This window comes from Oncorhynchus gorbuscha, linkage group LG15 (assembly GCF_021184085.1).
Source record: "Oncorhynchus gorbuscha isolate QuinsamMale2020 ecotype Even-year linkage group LG15, OgorEven_v1.0, whole genome shotgun sequence".
Lineage (NCBI taxonomy): Eukaryota > Metazoa > Chordata > Actinopteri > Salmoniformes > Salmonidae > Oncorhynchus > Oncorhynchus gorbuscha.
Genome location: NC_060187.1, coordinates 78,071,058 through 78,097,501, shown reverse-complemented (window position 1 = coordinate 78,097,501; position 26,444 = coordinate 78,071,058). Strand labels below are relative to the sequence as shown.

General features: G+C 43.7%; 1 protein-coding gene across 4 annotated transcripts in view; it reads right to left on the bottom strand.

Annotated features, from left to right (window-relative positions):
- Positions 1-438: 438 nt before the first annotated feature.
- Positions 439-26,444, bottom strand: part of LOC123996379 — a 34,356-nt gene continuing 8,350 nt past the window's right edge. Inside the window, exons 2-9 of one of the 4 annotated variants that reach the window (XM_046299763.1) lie at positions 14,002-14,036; positions 11,163-11,198; positions 10,599-10,704; positions 9,217-9,441; positions 8,308-8,448; positions 6,662-6,963; positions 5,978-6,247; positions 439-4,129 (exon numbers count right to left, since the gene is read on the bottom strand). In XM_046299763.1, the coding sequence (XP_046155719.1) occupies positions 3,845-4,129; positions 5,978-6,247; positions 6,662-6,963; positions 8,308-8,448; positions 9,217-9,441; positions 10,599-10,704; positions 11,163-11,198; positions 14,002-14,036 (1,400 nt within the window). In that variant the 3' untranslated portion in view covers positions 439-3,844. The remainder of the gene's footprint in view (positions 4,130-5,977; positions 6,248-6,661; positions 6,964-8,307; positions 8,449-9,216; positions 9,442-10,598; positions 10,705-11,162; positions 11,199-14,001; positions 14,037-26,444) is intronic. The other 3 variants (XM_046299764.1, XM_046299765.1, XM_046299766.1) reach the window with 3 other exon arrangements.

Below are 26,444 nucleotides of genomic sequence, written 5' to 3'. Positions count from 1 at the left end.
CATAGGTATGGGCTTTAATATACTGGTCTTGCCAGTTTACATTGATCTCAAATTAAAACATTCAATCAACCCAATTGTATACAAGTGTATTTACCTCAGGGTTCTGTGCCACACAGATCCAACTGACTACACCATTTTTTTTAAATGTCTGTTTGCCTCAAATTTGGTCAATCTGTCAGATTTTTTAAACAATGTTTTCAGGCAGTGATTCTTCCAACAAGAAAACAGACAACTACATGGACAGACAGACTCAGACAAACAGAGACACAAATATACAGAACAGGTACAAAGAGAGAGCAAGGGCTAGAAAGGCAAAAAGTTACATATTGAAAGATGGCAGTAGAATCATATATAACAAGAAATCAACTGGAAATCAATCAGTCAATCAATCAACAAAGACAATCGATAAACAGGAACATCCAAGGAAATACATTTGGCTTCTTGTTATTAGTTTATTAATTCATTAAGTTCTTAATCGTCAAAATAATCAATAAAATATCTTCGCTGAAGTAGTATCATTCTCTGGGTCCATGTTTGTGCTTTCAAAGAAGCAGAACAATCTTTCTGGGGTCAAAGGTCTATCACTACAGAAAGTCCCAAGGACAACACACAGAACAATACTGCTTCAAAAAGACTTACCTACAATAAATAATAAACTATGTACAGGCTGTCATGTTATTCCTCCCCCCAAATAATCATTAAATAAATAAATTAATAAGAGTGGTTGGGTAAAGACATCCTGTAGGTTGTAGCTCTCAGAGCCAGTCTGAGACAGACAGGTGAAGGCTAATGCATAACACAAACTGAAGAACACCACAAGGTTGCAGCTCACCAGAACCATCTATTAGAAGTAGGGGCGCTGAGTCTATCCTGGTCAGGTCACGTGGTCAGGATAGACTCCTAGCCTTGGTTAGTTCTAACACCAATATGCATCCTGTCTTGCAGACACGTCATACGTGTCATGACAGCTGATGGACACGTATGACTAGTAAAGGAAGTTGTGTGGTTGAGGTTGCGTTGTCATTGCCTGGGTGATCATGGCAGCTGTGACATGAATCTTCATGACTGGTTATGACTATATAAATGACATCATTGTGTGTTTCATGATGGACAGCTCCAGGGAAGTGGTGGGTAACCTTAAACCTAGCCCTTGTCCTGGAGGGATGCAGTCAGTGTGTGCAGGGTTTTGTTCAAGCCCAGCTTTACCATAATTGATTACAATGAATTTTGGCCACATTATAGCCCTCCAGAACTTTTCACTGTATGTTTGTCCAATCAGAGAGAGCCCCAACCAAAACAGGAAACTGCTCTACATCAACCACACATATTCTGTCTTATACTGGAGGACGTGTCAATCATTCAGTAGAAAAATAAACATTGTCCCAATATTGCATAAATAATCAATCAATAAATGAATGAATTCAAGTCATTAAACCTTTTATCTATCTTAATTTCTTTTCACACAATCATCAGAGTGAAAGGAGAAGGTTGTTCTCCATCAAATAATAGTAATATTAATAATAATATTAATAAGAATAATATTAATAAGAATACTACTACTAATAATAACTGCTATTGTTGTTGTTTTTAATTAGTGACACATGCACAGATATTCCAGACCAGTATCTCCAAAATTCCACTATTCTATCATGTCTCTGAACTTCACTACCAGTCCTCCGTTGGGATACACACTTTCCTCTTCAGGAAATACCCACGCTAACTCAAACGTCACACTCCACTCAGGCAGAGTTCTGCTCCATCGTTGTAGTCACCATGAGCAGGAAGATACCGGTTCTGTTCGGTTCTAGTGTTTGGTTCTAGTACTCAGCTCTATTCCCTGATTGACTTCAATGTTCTCCTTAAACCCAGTCAAAGTAGGTCCTTTGCATTATTTTAAAGCAATATTCCGATATCCAATATTTGAACGTTCACACTATTTACAATGTTGACATTCCACTATCCTTTTCCTTTTACTTGTGTGGTGATGGAAACAAATCTAAACGCAATACGCTTCATTTGGGAGCTCAGGAAGATTCCCAAAGGAAAGAGCTGGGACTGAGACGTGTAGAAAACTAAAGAAACTGTTGCAGTGGGGACTGTGAGAGATGGTTTATATCCCCTCCCATTAGTATTTACATCTATATGACAGTAGTGGCCACAAGCCGTTTAAGAGACCTGTGTTTGGCCCCTCACTAATTAGTTACAATTTTGAAGATGTGTTTTTTCCCTTCTAAGAATCAGCACCCAATTCAAACAGCTCTAACCTACACCTTTCAGAGAAACATTTTCTCCTCATCTTTTCTCCACAAAGAAAAGCTTGGTATTGTCCCCAAGAGCTGACATCAAAACAACAATCACATCAAGCACATCTCAATCTAAATCCTCTTTCTGTTGGTACCAAAACTCTCCAGAGCACTCCCTCTTCCTCCAGCCATCTCTAGTTTGGAACCTGGAACAACAGCTCCGGATCCATCTCGTCTAGTGGTTCTGTTTTGGTTCTTGGTGATGCTAAGAGCTCTTTCTGAACAGTAACCAAGGACATTGACGTGTGACAGAGTCCAAAGGCAGCCTCTGATCTGTTGGATGGCATCAGTGCAAAGGGATTCGCTACTACAGCTCTGTCTCTTCACCATTCACTCCATGACACGGACCCTGTCAGTCATGATGCACAGTCAAGCAGACTACAAGGAGCTCCATGCCCTGAGTCTTCTCTGGCCCAGCACCAGCCGTGTCCTAGGTTCAGTGCAAAGTCTATACAGTTCACTATAGGACAGGTACTCCATAGTATTCTGAAGAAACATATGGAAAGACAGAGTAGGAAGCACACTATCTTACTGTACAGTACATTCCTTTAACTATGCAGTGCTGTGTGTGTGGCCGACAGGCCTGCAGCTTTTATGTGCCTTGGACATCTGGAGACACAGCAAACATAGTAACATTGTTGTCTTTCTAACTGTGTTAGGAGGGTTCAAGTAGATTTCACTGCAGTGGTTATGTTGCAGAGAGTCAATTAGGATTTCAATCATTTTGGGGGATAATTGAATAGGTGTAATTTTTAGGGGGTTATGATGAACACAACCTACTAAAGTTGCTCTGTATTCGTGCAGTTAGTTCTATAAGTGTTGTGGATGCTCGATGTGAATGACATAAGAGGAGAGGGTATAACGTGTGAGTGTTTCTGTTCTTCAATTTATGGGGTTGATATTATTCTATATGATGTGTTGAGTGTAAGCTGTAAACAGAGTAGTTCTCCCATTGAGAGATAGTGTTGTAAAAACAGTGATTTTGATATATATTCTTTTATCATTCACTTATACATAGATTTTTGTGTTGTCATGATTGTTTTCTGTGTTAGAAAATCATTGTTGTCATGATAACGTTTTATTACTATAGATTTAATGATCATTATCATATTTGACGCTGGACTGGATAAAGTCGTTTGTTTAAAAAGCATGCATGTTATAATTCCCTCCTCCTCCGTTTCCTCTTCCTGATACAAATGTCTCAATCTCAGCTGCTCCTCTTCTTTTTATCATCCCCTCATACCTCCTTTTTCTCGCTCAGTCTTTTCTCCCTCCCTCTATTCATCCCTCCCTCCTCCTTCTCTCTGGGAATGTAAGGCTTCCAAAAAAAAGTTGTCCGTTGGACCAGCTGTTGTCACTGTGTGACTCTGTTTCCAAATCTTCCTCCTCTGCTCTTCAGTGGTCACAAGAGTTTATATCCCATCAAAAATGTGTTTGATACCTGAAAAGGAACAGATTTATTGATAAATATTTCATTATTAGGATCAGTCATTCCTGACGCTGAGGGTCAGTCTGTCACGACTCTCAGGGCAATCTGTCGATCAGTTGGTTGCCATGGCAGCAACAGCAGACCCTTGCTTCTCTTCCTTCTCCTCCAGAATCTGGATGCCTCCACAGCTGACATCAGAGGCCTTCTGCTCTGTGATTTGCTGTGCTGGTTGCCCTGGACTACTGCGCCCCGGACTACGTTGCCCAGGACTACGTTGCCCAGGACTACGTTGCCCAGGACTACGTTGCCCAGGACTACTGCCCCCGGAGGTGACGGCTTCATCTCTCTGTGTTAGAGTGACAGACTCCGGCTCCATGCAGAGTGTTAGCTCCTCGTCCTGTTCAGGGGACAGAGCAGGGGCTTGGTCAGGGGATGACACTTACAGAACATTCAGGGAGAAACTTTTTGAATATAACAGATACTGCATGGTTCTCTGACCATGGAGAGGAAATGTATGGACACACCTACTCATTCAATAGTTTTTCTTTATTTTTTACTATTTTCTACATTGTAGAATAATAGTGAAGACATTAAAACTATGAAATAACACATGGAATCACGCAGTAACCAAAAATGTGTAGATGGATTTTAGATTTTAGATTATTCAATGTAGCCACCCTTTGCCTTGATGACAGCTTTGCATTCTCTCAACCAGCTTCACCTTGAATGCTTTTCCAACAGTCTTGAAAGAGTTCCCAGATATGCTGAGCACTTGTTGGCTGGTTTTCCTTCACTCCGTGGTCCAACTCATCCCAAACCATCTCAATTGGGTTGAGGTCTGGTGATTGTGGAGGCTAGGTCATCAAACTCATTTTTGGTCAAATAGCCCTTACACTGCCTGGAAATGTGTTGGGTCATTGTCCTGTTGAAAAACAAATGATAGTCCCACTAAGCGTGAACCAGATGGGATGGCGTATCGCTGCAGAATGATGTGGTATGCTGGTTACGTGTGCCTTGAATTCTAAATAAATCACTGACAGTGCTACCAGCAAAGCACCATCACACCTCTGCCTCCGTGCATCACGGTGTGAACCACACATGCGGAGATCATCCGTTCAACTACACTGCGTCTTACAAAGACACAGTTGGAACATGGTTGGAACCAAAAATCTCAAATTTGGACTCATCAGACCAAAAGGACAGATTTCCACCGGTCTAATGTCCATTGCTCGTGTTTCTTGGCCCAAGCAAGTCTCTTCTTATTATTGGTGTCCTTTTTTTATCGCAACAATTCGATCATGAAGGCCTGATTCACGGAGTCTCCTCTGAACAGTTGATGTTGAGATGTGTCTGTTACTTGAACTCTGTGAAGCATTGATTTGGGATGCAATTTCTGATGCTGGTAACTCTAACGAACTTATCCTCTGCAGCAGAGGTAACTCTCGGTCTTCCTTTCCTGTGGAGGTCCTCATGAGAGCCAGATTCATCATAGCGCTTGATGGTTTTTGCGGCTGCACTTGATGAAACTTTCAAATTTCCGGATTGACTGACCATATTTAAAGGAATGATTGACAGTCATTTCTTTTTTGCTTATTTGAGCTTTTCTCTCCATAATATGGACTTGGTCTTTTACCAGATAGGGCTGTCTTCTGTATACCCACCCTACCTTGTCCCAACACAACTGATTGGCTCAAATGAATTAAGAAGGAAAGAATTTCCACAAATTAACTTTTAACAAGGCACACCTGTTAATTGAAATGCATTCCAGGTGACTACCTCATGAAGCTTGTTGAGAGAATGCCAAGAGTGTGCAAAGCTGTCAACAAGGCAAAAGGTGGCTACTTTGAAGAATCTGAAATGTAAAATATATTTGATTTGTTTAACACGTTTTTGGTTACTACATGATTCCATATGTGTTATTTCATAATTTTGATGTCTTCACTATTATTCTACAATGTAGAAAATAGTAAAAATAAAGAAAACCCCTGGAATGAGTAGGTGTGTCCAAACTTTTGACTGGTACTGTATATTAAAGCATCAAGGATATACCTCTCTGAAGTTTTCAAAAATCATCGATCTGGTTTAAATGCATAGAAATATAATGAATAGAATGGATGAATCCTTGTGGACTCCCGTTCTATTTATTTTATTTCTATGCATTTAATCCTATCCGATAGGCGAAGTCCAGATAGATCTTTTTTTTTAAACTGGGCCCTGATAACCCTGTGACCTGATATGACCTCACCTTCAGTTCATCTTCCTCCTCTTGCTGCTCCAGCAGAGGGGAATGTTCTGTCCCCGCCCCCTCATCCCCAGACGGAACATTCAGAGCCGCCTCCACCACCGCTGCCACGCCTATGTTGTACCCTCCAATATCAGTGTGATAGGACCCTGTTTGGCCTGCCCCCCACAGGTCCACCAATGGGGCGTGGGTGGCAGGGGCCAGGCTATGGATGGTGCTGTTGGGCGTGGCTTGCAAAGAGTGGTTGGCGCTGTGCAGCCTTTGCTCCAGAGACTGTTGAGAGAAGGATGAGACAATGAGGAGACTTAGGTAGGTAAAGGTTCCGCTTCACCACTGATACAGGATAAAATATTTGTTTATCCCCCCTAATGGTAAAGAATCTGGAAATATGATCCTGAATCTGTGGTTAAGGGTTTCTTCCTTTGAGCGTAATGTTAAATTGAAAGGGACAGGGTAATTGTGTTGTACTAAGAAGCGAGATACAATAATGAATCTCTGACGATATTACCATATCAAAGGCCGAATTCAGTATTCTTGTCTCGATCAAAATACCCCAGAGAAAAAAGAGAAAAACACACTAAAAAACAAAATGTCAGCTGGCCGACTACACCATGAATGAATATTGTCTATCCATGGAAATAAATGGTTAATGCTTTCCTCTCATTTTAGACTGTTGTGTTTCCTCACCTGTTGTTGCTGATACAGGAGCTGCTGTTGCTGGTAGTGCTGTATCTGCTGTAGCTGCTGCAGCTGCTGGAGCTGACTCTGCTGCTGTAGGTTGAACTGCTGCTGCTGCAACGCGTTCCCATCATACCCATCACAGGAAGTCCCGCCCTGCGGCATCACGTAGGAGCCAGCAGCGGGAGAGGCCACTCCGGAGGGCTCGTTGCTGATTGGCTCCCAGGCATCAGAGGAGGAGAGGCAGTAGAGGCCCTGGGCGACATAGGTGTTGGGCCACATGTCCGCAGAGGAGTGGTGCAATATCTGGTCTGAGAGGATGAAAAGAACGAGAAAATAGAAGAGTGAAGAGGCGGGATAAACAGTTGGTTGTCCTTGACGGATGCACTACATTGGACCTCATGGACATCAAACTGCAAATAAATCTACAATGCTGACATCAGCCTTTTCCCGAAAGAGGAAACCTGGAGTGGAATCATGTGATATCCCTGGGGGACACCCCAACCCTCTCAGACCCAATTTTATAATTGAGAAAATGACTTTAGACAGACATCAAGTGTAGCTACACCGAGTAGTCTAATACATCAGCACTTTGACTCTGTATAGCCATTGGGGAGTCTGTCTGCCCTGCATTAAAATGAAATATAATTCAGCCAATAGCATGGCTGATATGAATAAGAGTGAGTCATGGTAGTTTTTGCCATCTCATATTCCAATCTGGTTTTGTTACGGATGAACAAGGCGACTAATATCCCCCACTGACTGGTAACAATATTAAAACTTTTGACGTATGGTTGCCATTTTGTGTGAAGGAGGAAGTAAATGGAAGAATATATCAGTTTGTGTGTTGCCAATGCCGTTATATACAAAAAAGCTGTCAAACACAAAATAATGAGGTAAATCACACGAAGACACGTCTTTGTGACATTGGCCTAACAAGTTTCAGATAGAGGAATGGTGTATATACATGATCTGAGTTGATATGGCGGTGCTAAGAGTTAGCAAGCATCATGCCGGCAACCTCACATTATATCACTTTAATGATGACTCAAAACTGTCAAAATACATCCAGAGACAGCCAAATCATGTTTAATACTAACATTCTACGGTTATTTGACTTCAGGCAATATAATTACATGAAGTTGTGATTCAACTAATGATCATCACACAGCCTCAAGGCCATTTGTTATCTCTTAATAACAAACCACAGGGAGAAAACCACATCATGATTTCAACATGTCTCCATGTCTGAACGCCTCTTTGCATGAGAAGGAGAAATACAGGAGCACTGTAACGGACAGCACAGCGATGTGGAATAATAATGACCAAGTGGACTATTTATACAGTTGAAATCCCTGGTCTTGCATTCCCCCGGGCTGTGTTTGCGAATCTGAAATTAGCACGGAGTTAACCCTCCAGGCTGAGACGGAATAAGATGCCTTCGTTACTGAGCAAAATGACGCATAATGTAGCCCACACACTACACTCCAGCTTTGCCTGTTCTCAAGCCTGTGCATAAACGTGTGTGTCTGCACATTGTAGACAAGGTTCCGCAGTGCAGGATCCTATTTAGCTCCTTAAACTATCCCTTAAACTTGGTTGCCCTAGTTGATTGGTGCTACTGAAGTTTGTCAAGCATATTTGTTGTCTCTTACCTCGGCTGGTGATGCTCTCCTGGTTAACCTCGCTGAGGTGAGCCACACTGCCCTGGTTGGACCCTGACCTCAGGCTCTCTCCATCCATGGAGGTCCAGGCCATGAGCGTTGCCTGGGAGATGGCAAACTGCTGCAGGATACCTGGAGTGCAGAGGGTAAGTCAGGGTCATTGTAACGGCCCAGTTGGCTGCTGCCTTCCCTCAGCGCCTTAATGATTTAATATCTATGGCTAATTTAAATAAAGATTTAATATGTATTATATTTACTATCTATGGTTATGCTCTGCCTAGGCTAATATTGACATATTTGGCTGGTGGTGTGCCATGCTGATTAGCTGACCTATAAACAGTCTGGTTATGATCTGCCTAGGCTAATATTGACATATTTGGCTGGTGGTGTGCCATGCTGATTAGCTGACCTATAAACAGTCTGGTTATGATCTGCCTAGGCTAATATTGACATATTTGGCTGGTGTTGTGCCATGCTGATTATTAGCTGACCTATAAACAGTCTGGTTATGATCTGCCTAGGCTAATATTGACATATTTGGCTGGTGTTGTGCCATGCTGATTAGCTGACCTATAAACAGTCTGGTTATGCTCTGCCTAGGCTAATATTGACATATTTGGCTGGTGTTGTGCCATGCTGATTAGCTGACCTATAAACAGTCTGGTTATGCTCTGCCTAGGCTAATATTGACATATTTGGCTGGTGTTGTGCCATGCTGATTAGCTGACCTATAAACAGTCTGGTTATGATGTGGCGTTCAACAGATGAGAACCCTCTTTCCCAAAGGCTTCATTTTGTGAGGGTTTCCTCTGAACACCACCCTGGTTGTATAGATCAGCATCAACCACTCATATTGCTTCTGTCTCCTCTCACAGTGACAAATTCCCCTCCCCCTCTGACCTGCGGTGAAGCGAGCCTCCTTCTCCCCATCGCTGAGGTCGCTGTAGGCGTCGCTCTCCAACCGTCTCTCCATCTCCTGCTCTGCTGTGGACTTGCGTGGGACGGACACGCCCCCCGGGCCCACCACAGACATGTCCCAGTTCTGCCACTCGATCATGTGTGCCATCCGGCCTTGGGCCATGGATGTAGGCTTGGTCACCTTGTCCTTCATGGAGCGATTCACACCTGGGGAGGGAGGGGGAGAAGTGAAGAGGGATGTAGGGATTGATGTGGGTATTGGGGAGGGTTAGAAGGGTGACAGTGGATAAAGGGAGGGTTGCAGGGATATTAAGGGGTTTACAGAAGGGGTGAATGTGGAGTTTGGGGGAGTTAGGAGACAGGCATCAGATTGGAGAGAGAGGGGGAAGGAAACAGATGAGATATTATGTTATTATTCAGTATTTAGCTGGTGCTGATAAGGGCCTCTGGATGAGTGGTTAAATGAGCGGCTTAATGAACATGCTTTAGATTCATGGCTAAATGAATAGGGAGGAGATGCTTATAATGTAGATGAGATGACGCGTGGAACCGAGGAGGATGATGGGGCACAGGGAGGAGCAAATGGATACGTCTGCTCTGGGAGAGGTGCATCATGGGACAGAGGAGGTTAATTGGGGTGAGATGGCCAGAGGGGTGTCAGTAATGAGAGGTTGGCTTGTTGACATGATAGCTTTCACACCTCTGCTAAGCTGCCTGCGCTGGCTAAGCAGAAACCCCACTCCCCCTGCAGTGTCTGTTAAGACATCCTCAGCTGATGCATACAGTGCACTGCGGAAGACACTCTACTTTAGAAATCATGTTCCGCCATGACGGTCTGTATTCTGTCTGCTGGTTACATTATGGCTTTGCTCAGTAATTAATGTGTCCAAGTCAATATATGATGAGTTGGCAGTTCACTACATTCCAATAGACTTCACTGTACATTACAACTGCACCACTCTGCGCAGTGCACGATGCACATTACACAATTATACACACTGTAACACACAGACACAATCTCAGACTACACTCAGAGACAGTAGACACATCACACAGACACTAGAGTAGTTCAACGCTGCTTAACAACCACTTAACAGACAAACAACTACACCTCCCACTCACCTCTTGTTAACTCAACAAGCCACATAACAATGTATTGTCGGTAGTGTATTTTCTTATAGGGTTGTCGTTAGGTTTAAGTGTTGTTCCACCAATGACTGGGGGGTCAGCCATTGACGAGTATTATCATTATGGTGAGAGGAAGTGAATCAGGGGAACCCACTCTGGGGCCATGTTGGCTCCAGCGCCTGTCCAGGCGGGAGCTGACATGGGGTCAGTTTACCAGTTACAGGACAGACACACACCTGACACACCTGTCAGTGAGGACTTAGCCAGAGCACCGATCCCATAGTTATTGGAGTTGTTCCTCTTCAGACGAGGCAGGATGGACGTGGTGTCTTCCATAGACAGCTAGAGGAGCGAGGGAAGAAGATGACAGAGAGATGGAGGAAGAGATGTGTGCCAGAGAAGCACACAGAGTTCAGAGGGTAGGTGAGAGGAGAAGTTAGGTAGATATTGGGTTAATACAGCATCAAAAAGAAACAATGTCATATTTGACAAAAAAAAATCTTAATTTCCCAAGGTCGTTGTTCGAACAACTTCCTGCTGAAGTGCAGTATGGGGAGTGTTGTTTTTTATAATCTGAAATCAATAAAAACATAGTGCACATTCACACTGGTTGATTGTTTGCTGTGGTCACTACAGTGCACAGTGTACTACTACATTGAGAGAGTGTATAGAGAGAGTTAGATGGGAGGGGAAGTGAGGGGACGAAGTAGTAGGTTACCTAAGGTGAGTTCAATCAAATAAATCAAAACAAATAGATAGAGAAATAAAGGTAGATGAAGGAATGATGTCACAACACTTACATTGATTCTTTCCCATGAAAAGTCTGAACATCCATGCTGAAGGAGAAAAATAGGAGGAGAGAGGGATGGGGAAAGAAGGAGCAGGAGAGAATAAGAGAGTAGGAACAAGAGACAAGGAGAGAAAGACGTACACATGCATGGAAGAAATGGGAGGAGACAAAGAGGAGGAGGAGAGAAGTGATAGTGACAGGGGTAGAGTAGTATAACCAACATACAGAAATAGAAAGAAGGATAGGAGAGGGAAAGAGGGAGAAGATCACAAAGAGACAAATACAAGGTTTTACCAGAAAGACAGAGGAGAAGATTCAAAGCCCAGAAAGACAGATGAGGAGAGGAGTCAAAGACCAAAAAGATAGAGGAGGAGAGACAGACCAGAAAGAGAGAGGAGAGGAGACAAAGACCAGACAGATAGAGGAGGAGAGGAGTCAAAGACCAGAAAGAAAGATAGAAAGATAGAGGAGAGAGAAGTTAAAAGCCAGAAAGAGTCAAAGAAAGATAGAGGAGGAGAGAAGTTAAAGCCAGAAATATAGAGGAGGAGAGAAGTTAAAGCCCAGAAAGATAGAGGAGGAGAGGAGTCAAAGCCCAGAAGATAGAGGAGGAGAGTCAAAGCCCAGACAGATAGAGGAGGAGAGAGAAGTCAAAGTCCAGAAAGGCAGTGGAGGAGAAGAGTCAGAGACCAGAAAAATAGAGAGGAATCAAAGCCCAGAAAGACAGAGGAGGAGAAGGGTCAAAGAACATAAAGATGGAGAGGATAAGATTCAATGAACAGAAAGACAGAGGAGGAGAAGGGTCAAAGAGATGGAGAGGATAAGAGAACAGGACAGAGGAGGAGAAGGGTCAAAGAACATAAAGATGGAGAGGATAAGATTCAATGAACAGAAAGACAGAGGAGGAGAAGGGTCAAAGAACATAAAGATGGAGAGGATAAGATTCAATGAACAGAAAGACAGAGGAGGAGAAGGGTCAAAGAACATAAAGATGGAGAGGATAAGATTCAATGAACAGAAAGACAGAGGAGGAGAAGGGTCAAAGAACATAAAGATGGAGAGGATAAGATTCAATGAACAGAAAGACAGAGGAGAATAGTCAAAGACCAGAACGACAGAGAGAAGGGAGGAGTTGAAAGCCAGATCAGTTCCATAGTATAGCAGAGTGAATATGTTATGACTGAATGATTCTCTCTCTCTTCTCATTTCCTCTTCTGTTCTGGTTACATCTGACACACCAAACACTGAGCACTATCCATGCCAGTGGGGGTTGAGGGGGGCTGATACAGAAGTGTCTGTGTGCAAGCGTGTAGGCACGTGTGTGTATGAATGTGTGCACATGTGTTCATGTGTGTGCGTGCGATCTGTGTGTGTGTGTGTGTGTGTGTGTGTGTGTGTGTGTGTGTGTGTGTGTGTGTGTGTGTGTGTGTGTGTGTGTGTGTGTGTGTGTGTGTGTGTGTGTGTGTGTGTGTGTGTGTGTGTGTGTGTGTGTGTGTGTGTGTGTGTGTGTGTGTGTGTGTGTGTGTGTGTGTGTGTGTGTGTTATAACTGATGTAAGCTGGCTGATGGTAGCAGTGTCAGTGTCCTCTCTGGTGAGATCTGTGTCAACAGACAGACAGACAGACAGACAGACAGACAGACAGACAGACAGACAGACAGACAGACAGACAGACAGACAGACAGACAGACAGACAGACAGACAGACAGACAGACAGACAGACAGACAGACAGACAGACAGACAGACAGACAGACAGACAGACAGAGATAGGGGCTGAAGGGGGATGGTGACAGTCTAGATAAGCACCAGCGTCTGTCACACCACCTCTGAGTCCTGTATCAGCGGAATTGTTCCTGACAATACAAGAGCCGGGGCCTTAGAACCAGCAGGACGCTACGGGTGCCATGTCCCCTTACAGATGTGTTCAGTCTCCAGAAAACCTAGGTCTCATGTTCTCTCTCTTATTGTTACAGTCTGTCTGTCTGTCTGTCTGTCTGTCTGTCTGTCTGTCTGTCTGTCTGTCTGTCTGTCTGTCTGTCTGTCTGTCTGTCTGTCTGTCTGTCTGTCTGTCTGTCTGTCTGTCTGTCTGTCTGTCTGTCTGTCTGTCTGTCTGTCTGTCTGTCTGTCTGTCTGTCTGTCTGTCTGTCTGTCTGTCTGTCTGTCTGTCTGTCTGTCTGTCTGTCTGTCTGTCTGTCTGTCTGTCTGCTGACACAGATGTTTCTCTCTCTCCCCCACTCTTTTTTTAATTACATTTTTGAAGGGCAAGTGTGTCAGGAGAAATACATAATCAATCCACAGTACAGTACATTCAGTTTCAATTTAAATGGTCCTCTTTCTCCTGCCAGAAAATCATCCAAGAAGTGCTGAAGATCATTTTAGTAACACTATCTCAAAAGGAAGGAGAGGAGAGAGGACTTGAAAGGAGAAGTGGAGAGGAAAGGATCTGAGAAGAGAGGAGTGAGGGATGGAGTGAGAGGAGGAGAGGTGGGTGATGCCCCTACTGTTCTACAGTGAGCCAGCACTGAGGCGTGACAGAGAAGCAGCAGACGTCATAGCAACAGCAATGAGCCAACCACAGTGGTTGGTCCTCCTTCCAGCTACAGACGCCATTTTGAGTGTAGAGGAAGTTAGCAAACCAACAGCAACATGTGCGCTAGCTAGCTACTCTACAAGCAGATGCAGTAGCACTCATGGCTTCAGTAGTAGAGAGTTAAAGTTGATGTTGGTCACCATCTTGGATCAAGATCCCCATTCGTGGAAGTGAGAACCCCACTGCTGGAGCCATTGGGTGTAACAGGGTGGCTGAGCTGTGTGAATTAAGAGTGATAGTTAAAGTCCTGAATGTCAGGCTTACCTGTTCCCCATCCTTTACTGGCACTCCATCTGCCGCTAAAACAGAGAGAGAGGGAGGGAGGGAGGGAGGGAGGGAGGGAGGGAGGGAGAGAGAGAGAGGGAGAGGAGAGGGAGAGAGAGAGGGAGGGAGGGAGGGAGGGAGGGAGGGAGGGAGGGAGGGAGGGAGGGAGGGAGGGAGAGAGGGAGAGAGGGAGAGAGAGAGAGAGAGAGAGAGAGAGAGAGAGAGAAGAAACGAGGAGAGATAAATCGTTTGAATTTGTTTTGGCAATGTAAATACGTGCAAGTTCCTTCACACTGCCAATAGAGAGAGAGGGAAAAGCATGGTCAGGGGGATACGGTGTGACTTTGGCTGTAACACTAAACAGTCATAAAACAGTAGGCTAATCATTACTGTCTAACTGTGTTAGAGAGAAGAACATCACTTCACTGACTGACCACAGGACATTGCTACTCAACATACACCCGCAAATAAACACACACACACACACACACACACACACACACACACACACACACACACACACACACACACACACACACACACACACACACACACACACACACACACACACACACACACACACACACACACACACACACACACACACACACACACACACACACACACTGTGAATCCTTCCAGGGGGTGACAAAGGGATTGAGAGAACCTACAAGTACATTCCCAACATTATGTTGGAATAATGAATTGTTTTATCCCTCCTCTTTTCCTGGCTGTCCAACTCCTAATTAAAACACAGGTTTAATTAGTGAGACATTGGTGGTAATGGAGTTTAAATACAGCAGCCGTCTCTGGGCGCTCGCTCTCTTTATCAGAGTCTGTGGCCTTGTCTCCCCCTTTTCTCTCTCTCTGGGGGGTTTGCTTCTCTGTGTGTGTACACTGAGTGTGTGTACAGTGTGTGTGTGTAATGCTGTATCTGCAGACTGTAGAAGTATTGAATTAAACCAGTCAGTTAATACACTGAGCTACTTGATGTCCAGCGACACACCAGTAGAGTAGTGTTAGCTTTACAGAGAGGACATTCCAACACGCTGCCTCCTCCTGTCTGTCTGCCCTGCCTGACTCCTCTACAGGGCTCTCAGCTGACTGAGTAGCTGTTAGTCAGGTCTGTCTGCCCTGCCCGACTCCTCTACAGGGCTCTCAACTGACTGAGTAGCTGTTAGTCAGGTCTGTCTGCCCTGCCCGACTCCTCTATAGGGCTCTCAGCTGACTGAGTAGCTGTTAGTCAGGTCTGTCTGCCCTGCCCGACTCCTCTACAGGGCTCTCAGCTGACTGAGTAGCTGTTAGTCAGGTCTGTCTGCCCTGCCCGACTCCTCTACAGGGCTCTCAGCTGACTGAGTAGCTGTTAGCACCTGCTTCCACCTGATTCCCGCCACACCATTTACACCATCTGGATAAATAAAGAGTTTCAGAGATTAAAGCTGACAGATGAAGTCAGGTCTGTCTGACCCCATAATGACCCTGTTAGTGTTTCCTGTAGTGTGACCCCCTGGCCTCCAGCCAGTCTGAGTGTCTTCCAGGCTGACCTTGTGGGGCTGACACAGCTGAGGTGTGAGACACACATAGGCGGAAGGAGGAAATCATCGATGACAGGTCCAGCACGGAACCCCCCTCTCTGATGCGTGCAGCCAATACCTTGGACTCTTAATCCTGAGGCGGCTCTCACGTCTGTGCCCTGTAACCAAGGGCGCAGACCTCACCCTCCTCAGACAACGTTGGACAAACGCTACCAGGGGGTTTCTGAAAGAAAGGCAGCGTAGTATGCCCAATCGTCTGATTGGCCCTCTCTGCTTGACCGTTAGACTGGGGATGAAACCCGGAAGAGAGACTAGATCTCATTTCAATTCAATTCAATTCAAGGGGCTTTATTGTCATGGGAACACATGTTGATGTTGCCAAAGCAAGTGAAGTAGATAATAAACCAAAGTGAAATATACAATGAAATGAACAGTAAACATTACACTCACAGAAGTTCAAAAAGCATAAAGACATTACAAATGTCATATTATGTCTATATACAGTGTTGTAAATATGTGCAAATGGTTAAAGTACAAAAGGGAAAATAAATAAGCATAAATACGGGTTGTATTTACAATGGTGTTTGTTCTTCACTGGTTGACCTTTTCTTGTGGCAACAGGTCACACATCTTGCTGCTGTGATGGCACACTGTGGTATTGAGTTGATCAAAATTGGTTTTATTTTCAAATTCTTTGTGGATCTGTGTAATCTGAGAGAAATATGTGTCTCTAATATGGTCATACATTTGGCAGGAGGTTAGGAAGTGCAGCTCAGTTTCTACCTCATTTTGTGGGCATGGCTCCTGGAAAATCAGGATATCGTACGGGCCAAAAAGCAAAAATCTGTGCCTTCAGCAAATGGACCTCTTAACATCAAACGTAATGGGAGTGAGCACATAGCCTGTCTTCTCTTGAGAGCCAGGTCAGCCTACGGCGGCCTTTCTCAATAGCAAGGCTATGCTCACTGAGTCTGTACATAGTCAACGTTTTCCTTAAGTTTGGGTCAGTCACAGTGGTCAGGTATTCTGCCACTGTGTTCTCTCTGTTCAGGGCCAAATAGCATTCTAGTTTGCTCTGTTTTTTTGTTAAATCTTTCCAATGTGTCAAGTATTTATCTTTTTGTTTTCTCATGATTTGGTTGGGTCTAATTGTGCTGATGTCCTGGGGCTCTGTAGGGTGTGTTTGTGTTTGTGAACAGAGCCCCAGGACCAGCTTGCTTATGGGACTCTTCTCCAGGTTCATCTCTCTGTAGGTGATGGTTTTGTTATCGATGGTTTGGGAATCGGTTTGGGAATCGCTTCCTTTTAGGTGATTGTAGAATTTAACGTCTCTTTTCTGGATTTTGATAATTAGCGGGTATCTCTCCGTCTCTTTCTCTCTAGGGGCACAGTAGGAGTCCTGCTCGTAATTCAATTGGGGTTGGATCTCAATGCGGAAACATGTGATGTTGCTGCGAGCAAGGTGGGTTATAATAAACCTTGGAATCGGCACAATGTCCCAGGTTTCCTCTGTGTGGCTAAAAGACACAAACACACATAGATATGCACTAATAAAAACACACATAGATATGCACTAATAAAAACACACATAGATATGCACTAATAAAAACACACATGGATATGCACTAATAAAAACACACATAGATATGCACTAATAAAAACACACATAGATATGCACTAATAAAAACACACATAGATATGCACTAATAAAAACACACATAGATATGCACTAATAAAAACACACATGGATATGCACTAATAAAAACACACATGGATATGCACTAATAAAAACACACATAGATATGCACTAATAAAAACACACATAGATATGCACTAATAAAAACACACAGATATGCACTAATAAAAACACACATAGATATGCACTAATAAAAACACACATAGATATGCACTAATAAAAACACACATAGATATGCACTAATAAAAACACACATAGATATGCACTAATAAAAACACACATAGATATGCACTAATAAAAACACACAGATATGCACTAATAAAAACACACATAGATATGCACTAATAAAAACACACATAGATATGCACTAATAAAAACACACATAGATATGCACTAATAAAAACACACATAGATATGCACTAATAAAAACACACATAGATATGCACTAATAAAAACACACATAGATATGCACTAATAAAAACACACATAGATATGCACTAATAAAAACACACATAGATATGCACTAATAAAAACACACATAGATATGCACTAATAAAAACACACATAGATATGCACTAATACAAACACACATAGATATGCACTAATAAAAACACACATAGCATATGAATACAGCATCACACATCAAATCAAAAGTTTATTTGTCACGTGCGCCAGGTGCAAACAGGTTTATTTGTCACAATACAACAACCTTACAGTGAAATGCTTACTTACATACACACACATCAGATCAGATAAGAGTCTTATTCTGAGGTCATATATTTCAAATCAGCACAATATTCCTTGAACAACTGCATTTGAAGCTATTTTTAGTCAGCTACAAGATGCAAGGAAAGCAAATCAACACAACAGCTTCTCGACATACATCATCTTTTCTGATGAAGAGTAACTGCTGCAGCTTTAGGAGCCTCCACAGCAACAACAAGGGAACACATGACCAGAGCAGAGCGACGAGCCAATGCTCTACTCCCCATCCACAGCCCAGCTATCTCACCCATCCCCAGTCCAGCTAATCCCCAGCCCAGCTCTCTCCCCCATCCACAGCCCAGCTATCTCACCCATCCCCAGTCCAGCTTTCCCCATCCCCAGCCCAGCTCTTCCCTCATCCCCAAGCTGCATTTCCCCAGCCCAGCTCACTACCCCATCCCCAGCCCAGCTCACAAGATCCCCAGCCCAGCTCACTACCCCATCCCCAGCCCAGCTCAACCCCATCCCCAGCCCAGCTCAATACCCCATCCCCAGCCCAGCTCTCTCCTGCATACCCAGCCCAGCTCACTACCCCATCCCCAGCCCAGCTCTCTCCCCTATACCCAGCCCAGCTCTCCCCCATCCCCAGCCCAGCTCTCTCCCCCATCCACATGAGCTCAGATCCCCAGCCCAGCTATCTCACCCATCCCCAGTCCAGCTCTCTCCCCATCCCCAGCCCAGCTCTCTCCCCATCCCCAGCCCAGCTCTCTCCCCATCCCCAGCCCAGCTCTCTCCCCCATCCCCAGCCCAGCTCTCTCCCCATCCCCAGCCCAGCTCTCTCCCACATCCCCAGCCCAGCTCTTTCCCCCATCCCCAGCCCAGCTCTCTCCCCCATCCCCAGCCCAGCTATCTCACCCATCCCCAGTCCAGCTCTCTCCCCCATCCCCAGCCCAGATCTCTCCCCATCCCAAGCCCAGCTCACTACCCCATCCCCAGCCCAGCTCACTACCCCATCCCCAGCCCAGCTCACTACCCCATCCCCAGCCCAGCTCACTACCCCATCACCAGCCCAGCTCACTACCCCATCCCCAGCCCAGCTCTCTCCCGCATCCCCAGCCCAGCTCACTACCCCATCCCCAGCCCAGCTCTCTCCCCTATACCCAGCCCAGCTCTCTCCCCCATCCCCAGCCCAGCTCTCTCCCACATCCCCAGCCCAGCTCTCTCCCCCATCCCCAGCCCAGCTCTCTCCCACATCCCCAGCCCAGCTCTCTCCCCATACCCAGCCCAGCTCTCTCCCCATCCCCAGCCCAGCTCTCTCCCCATCCCTAGCCCAGCTCTCTCCCCCATCCCCAACCCAGCTCTCTCCCCCATACCCAGCGCAGCTCTCTCCCCCATCCCCAGCCCAGCTCTCTCCCCCATCCCTAGCCCAGCTCTCTTTCTAGATAGATATCCCCCTGCGGCAACGGAGGAGACGGGTCCAGCCAAGACGCAGCCACTCTGGAGAGTGAGAGGCAGTGAAGGGGATGAGGAAGAGAGGAAGAGATGAGGAAGAGAGAAGAAAGAGAGGATAATGAGAGGAGGAGGAAGAGAAGAGGAAGAGAGAAGAAAGAGAGGAGGAAGAGAGGAGCAAGAGAGGAGAAAGAGATGAGCAAGAGAGGAGGAAGAGAGGGGGGTGACAGAGCATGGCGGCCATGCCAAACAAATAACCATAGATCTGCAGCAGCTGCCCCTGCAGCTCGGACTCCGGCGGCGACCTGACAACTCCCACTGACATGGGAAGAAGCGCTTGAGCATCATCTGTCTTTTTATTTCAGAGGTCCTTTTGCAAACGAGCGATGCAGAGCTGGATATGAACGTGGGGTCTCTGTTCTGGTTGGCTGGTGCTGGTGGTGACAGCTGTGGTGAGGCTAGTTGACACGTGGGAGGCAGGCTAAACTTGTAGCGGGCTGGTGTGTGAGAGAGTTTGGCCGGGAAACAGCTGAGCACCAGAGCTCCAGATGGTACAAAGAGAGCGTATGGGGAGGCTGTGGGTGAAAGTGTAAAAGCCAGTCTGTCAGACAGAGAAAGATGCGGGTGGATGGCCTGTTCCTGAAAACATTTCTTCCCTCTGCTCCACCCTCCAATGATACATACACCTGTCGTGAGAGGGTAGGCCATGCCTCATTACTCCGGCTTAGTTATTAACCCCACCACCTGTAGGACCCTGCATGGGTTACCATGACTGACAGCCTGGGCTAAGAACTAAGCAGTGGTCACCAAGTTCTTTCTCCAGCCCTACACTAACCTCATTCCTCTGATTCAACGAAGAAAGGCCTGTACAATCGGGGCATAAGTGGGGAAAGGTGTGGTCTGTCTGAAGCTTTATGTCACAGATGGAAGTGCCTTCAGTCTACCAAATGGTTGCTGGTTTAAGTCACACTTTATTTGTTCACCCTCAATATCAGTTAGTAAATCCAATTGATTCTTCAAAGCAAATGTGAAGCACGGTGCTCTGTAGTAGATAACGGTGCTTTATTTCTTCTATCTGCCGTTAGTGGTAATGATATAGACAGTAGCAGTGTTGTCCACATGCCAACACGCACACAGCAATCTGATAATAATATTCTCCTGTCAGCATTAAAGGCAAGATGGCGTGTCAGTTTCATAACTCACTCTCAGACTGAGTCACTGTGTTCACCAGCAAGGACTACCACCCTGCGCCCACACACGGCCACTCTCATACACGCGCACACACGCGCACACACGCGCACTCTCATAATCACTGCCTTTTTCTCCCAAACACACTGATCAAGGGTTGTCACCCTACACCGTCACCGAGATACTCACATAATTGAGCAACAAAATGATGACACATCGGCAAGGCCAGATGACACACACACACACACTTTCACTGAAGTAGTTCTTCACTGAGTCGTTCACCTTGACTGTGTTTATGTGTCAGTTGATTCAGTCCTCAGCCAATCAATGCTCCAATCACTGTGCTTGTGAAAAAAAGGCTTCCAAAAGGGTTCTTCAGCTGTCCCCATAGGATAACACTTTTTGGTTCTGGATAGAATCCTTTTTGGTTCCAGGTAGAACCCTTTTGGGTTCCATGTAGAACCCTCTGTGGAAAGAGTTCTACAAGGAACCAAAAGGGTTCTAACTGGAACCAAAGGGGTTCTACCTGAAACCAAAAAGGGCTCTTCAAAGGGTTCTGCTATGGGGACTGTCGAAGAACCCTTTAAGGTTCTAGATAGCACCTTTTTTTCTAAGAGTGTGGAGTGAATCGTATCTGTCTGTTAGCATTTTTAATCAAATCAATGTCAGTGAATCACTTTCAGTAATGAAATATCATAAACAAAGCAGTGTAATGGAGTAAGCTGGCGGCAGTCAAGCATGCGTGCACACACACACAGTTTACACATACACACTGTATACATTGTCGTGTCTTTGGCTATGCCGGATTAAGTGATATGACATGCTATTCTATAAATCATTTCTCTGTAATTAATATTACCTGATTAAGCTAATCAGGTAAATGTAATTAACCAGAAAGTCGGGGCACCACGAAATAATGTTTATAAAGCTGTTATCTTCCAAATAAACTCTTAAAGACCTAGTAATCTTTTACACCAGTAGAAGTCAAGATTTAATCGTCACTCTATTCATTCTCATCTGAAAGTTGTAAATTCTTGGTTATCTTCACGAACCCTGGCTAACAAGTTGAATCAGCAATGCAAAATTTGGTTTAATTATTTAATTACTAAATACCTAAATAATCACACGGAATTACATCTACATACATTGATTACAAATTATGTCATAAAAGAAAACGTCCCTAGCGGACAGAACAGATATGACAGCTGGTTACACAAAGAAAGGGGGTTGGGTTTTGAATGAAAGAGCGGGAAGACTGAGTAACAAAGGGAAAAGCTGCTATGCTATCGTAAATACAGAATCTTATGCATTCTAAATAACCTCCCATTTGGAAAAGGAAAATGCAAGGAATATTTACTCTGAGCTGCGCTTCAATAGGTTTGTCGTAGATGGAAGGCCGGGTTGCCCAGCAGGAATCTCTTGTCCTCTGAAGAATGTCTTTGGTGGTAAACTGGATACGTTGTAGTATCATCCTCATGTCCTCGGAACAGAAAGTTGAATTTTCTTGTATGTTTCATAGTTTACAACCAATGTCTGTTCACTTGGGCGGGGCCTCTGAGTGAGCAGGGTTTCTCTATGACACACCATTCTCTCATTTAAGAAGCTAAAATTACATTTAATCTTTCCACATATAGTTTCATATTTAAGCAATTAAGCATTTAATCTGAATGTGTGTCATCCTGTCATTAGTAATAATATCTCAGACAACAACTGATCTGAGATCATTTTCATTAAGTACCAACGCATATTTTCAACTGGTTGGATTACCGAAATATGGTTCCGTTTCCCACCTTTTGGATGTTACTAGACTCTCTATGTTACAAAGTCTTTACAAGAGTCAACTCTATAAAGTAGAGAGAGAGAAAAGGGGAAAGGTATTTATAGGGGTCATAAACCTCCCCCAACAGGCCAACATCATGACAACATTCACATACAACACACACTAAAGCACACACCTCAGAAAGAGGAGAGAGTTTGCACACACACACACACACACACACACACACACACACACACACACACACACACACACACACACACACACACACACACACACACACACACACACACACACACACACACACACACACACACACACAGAGCACACACTCCAAAAAAAGAGGAGTGAGTATGCTCACACACACACATGGGTCATTCTAACGGAACTGACATTTAACGCAAAAATTCTGAAGTGTAATTTTTCTTGTCATTTTCTCTTGGATCACTGAGATTAGGATCTGTACTTATCTATGCTTTTTCTATAAGATATGATGTATTTTACCACAATTCCAACAACGATCAACACAAACATTCTCATTACCGAAACAGTCCAAAAAAGTTAAACAAATCCATTTTTTTACACTGCTCCCCTAATTAATATTGTTTTAGCATTATCAAGTCATTATTTTATTAGTGTATTTACAGTACCAGTCAAAGGTTTGGACACACCTACTCATTCCAGGTTTTTACATTTTTTTAAACTATTTTCTACATTGTAGAATAGTGAAGACATCAAAACTATGAAATAATATATATGGAATCATGTCCAAAGGTTTTAGATTTTAGATTTTTCAAAGTAGCCACCCTTTGCCTTGATGACAGCTTTGCACACTCTTAGCATTCTCTCAACAAGCTTCATGAGGAATGGTTTTCCAACAGTATTCATCCCCTTTGGCATTTTTTCTATGTGTTGCATTACAACCTGTAATTTAAATAGATTTTTATTTGGATTTCATGTCATGGAAAAAATAACTTGTTTAAAAAAATTATAAAAAACAAAAACGGAAAAGTGGCATATGAATTCACCCTTTTGCTATGAAGCCCCTCAATAAGATCTGGTGCAACCAATTACCCTCAGATGTCCACCTGTGTGCAATCTAAGTGTCACATGATCTGTCACATGATCTCAGGAATTATACACCAGTTCTGAAAGGCCCCAGAGTCTGCAACACAACAAGCAAGTGGCACCATGAAGACCAAGGAGCTCTTCAAACAGGTCAGGGACAAAGTTGTGGAGAAGTACAGATCAGGGTTGGGTTATAAAATATCTGAAACTTTGAACATCCCATGGAGCACCATTAAATCCATTATTACAAAATAGAAAGAATATGGCACCACAACAAATCTGCCAAGAGAGGGCGCCACCAAAACTCAAGGACCAGGCAAGGAGATCAGAGAGGCAACAAAGAGACCAAAGATAACCCTGAAGGAGCTGTAAAAGCACCACAACGGAGATTGGAGTATCTGTCCATAGGACCACTTTCAGCCATACACTCCACAGAGCTGGGCTTTATGGAAGAGTAACCAGAAAAAGCCATTGCTTAAAGAAAAAAATAAGCAAACAAGTTTGGTGTTCACCAAAAGGCATTTGGGAGACTCCCCAAACATATGGAAGAAGGTACTCTGGTCAGATGAGGCTGGTCAGACATAAAACGCTATGTCTGACGCAAACCCAACACCTCTCATCACTCCCCAAGAACACCATCCCCACAGTGAAGCATGGTGGTGGCAGCATCATGCTGTGGGGATGTTTTTCATCGGAAGGGACTGGGAAACTAGTCAGAATTGAAGAAATGATGGATGGCGCCAAATACAGGGAACTTCTTGAGGGAAACCTGTTTCAATCTTCAAGAGATTTGAGACTGGGACGGAGGTTCACCTTTCAGCAGGACAATGACCCTAAGCATACTGCTAAAGCAACACTCGAGTGGTTTAAGGGGAAACATTTAAATGACTTGGAATGGCCTAGTCAAAGCCTAGACCTCAATCCAATTGAGAATCTGTGGTATGACTGAAAGATTGCTGTACACCAGCAGAACCCATCCAACTTGAAGGAGCTGGAGCAGTTTTGCCTTGAAGAATAGGTACAAATCCCAGTAGGTAGATATGCCAAGCTTCTAAAGACATACCCAAAGAGACTTGCAGCTGTAGTTATTGCAAAAGGTGGCTCTACAAAGTATTGACTTTTGGGGGGTGAATAGTTATACACGCTCAAGTTAATTATTTTGTCTTATTTCTTGTTTGTTTCACAATAAAACAAATATTTTGCATCTTCAAAGTGGTAGGCATGTTATGTAAATCAAATTATACAAACCCCCCCAAAATCCATTTTAATTACAGGTTGTAAGGCAACAAAATGGGAAAAATGCCAAGGGGTCCAACTCATCCCAAACCATCTGGGTTGTGGAATTGTGGAATTATGTTTTATCCAATGTTTTACAAATGAATTAAAAACGAAAAGCTGAAATGTCTTGAGTCAATAAGTGTACAACCCTTTTGTTATGGAAAGCCTAAACAAGTTCATGAGTACATATTTGCTTAACAAGTCACAAAGTAAGTTGCATACTCTGTGTGCAATTTTTTTTAACATGATTTTTTAATGACTACCACATCTCTGTACCTCACATATGCAAATATATGTAAGGTCTCTCAGTCGAGCAGGGAATTTCAAACACAGATTCAACCACAAAGACCAGGGAGGTTTTCCAATGCCTCGCAAACAAGAGCACCTTTTGGTAGATGGGTAAAAAATAAAAAGCAGACATTGATTACCCCTTTCAGCATGGTGAAGTTATTAATTACACTTTGGATGTTGGATGGTGTATCAACACACCCAGTCTCTACAAAAATACAGACTTCCTTCCTAACTCAGTTGCCAGAGAGGAATCTGCTTGAAAATCTATGCCAAGACCTTAAAATGGTTGTTTAACAAACAATTCGACAGAGCCTGAAGAATTTTTAAAAGAATAATGGCCAAATGTTGCACATTCCAGAGTGGAAAGCTCCTAGAGACTTACCCAGAAAGATTTACAGCCGTAATCTCTGCCAAAGGTGATTTTAACATGTATTAACTCAGGGGGTAGAATACTTATCTAATCAAGATATATTACTGTTTTTTTGTTTTTTGTTTTTACAACTGTTAAAATTTTTCTTCCACTTTGACATTATGGTATTTTGTGTAGATCGTTGACAACAAATGACAGTTAAATGCATTTGAATCCCACTGTGTAACACAACAAAATGTGGAAAATATTTTCTGAATGCCCTGTAGGTAGAGAACATTGAACAAAGCAAGGCTATGTCAATAATTAAGAAGCTCTCGATTACCAAAAGGATTGTTTTCATTCCCAAAATGACATGGTCATGAGAAGTTTGTGTTTCGTTAATAAGGGACCCTTAGCTCAATCTGCAAATATTAGGAAACAGCCATTATGATTCAGATAAAAATTGACCACATCGCTAAAGTCCATTCGTGCCTCCACATTGGTAAAGTAATGGTTCTCTGACTTTTTTTCAATTTTAGTCGTTTTGGTAATGAGGACAAGTGGGGTGGGGGGGTGTTTGAAGGGGGTGTTTGAAAATAAGAACCACATTCTGAAGGCATATAAGCAAAAAAACTAACAAAGACATCCTCCAGCCATTTTGGAACTTCTACTGTTGAAAACCGATATGCCAAGCATAAATACAGTAAATTACACACACTAAAGGATGAAATAATATGTTTTGAGCAAAATAGTGTTTTTTAGACACAACTGCAAACTAGAAGGAGTAGGCCATTGAAGGAGTTGGTCTGATGGTGCCCCCCCCCCCAGTTGTACCATGTCATTACTTACCTGTACCACCTATTGAGATGTGCCTTTTGTTAAGAAGATCAGGTGTTGAATGAGCTGAAAAGGAGACTGGAGTGCCACTTTAACTTGTGCTCATCTAGGAATAATCCTCTAGTCTAGATGATGCATCATGGGTGACTAAAACATTATTTTAAAAAAAGTTTTTAAAGGAACTTGAAAAAGTGTAATGAGACCACAGACACTGTTTTTACCTCATAAATATTATTTAATGTAGACTTTAATTTGCATGATTTGTAGACA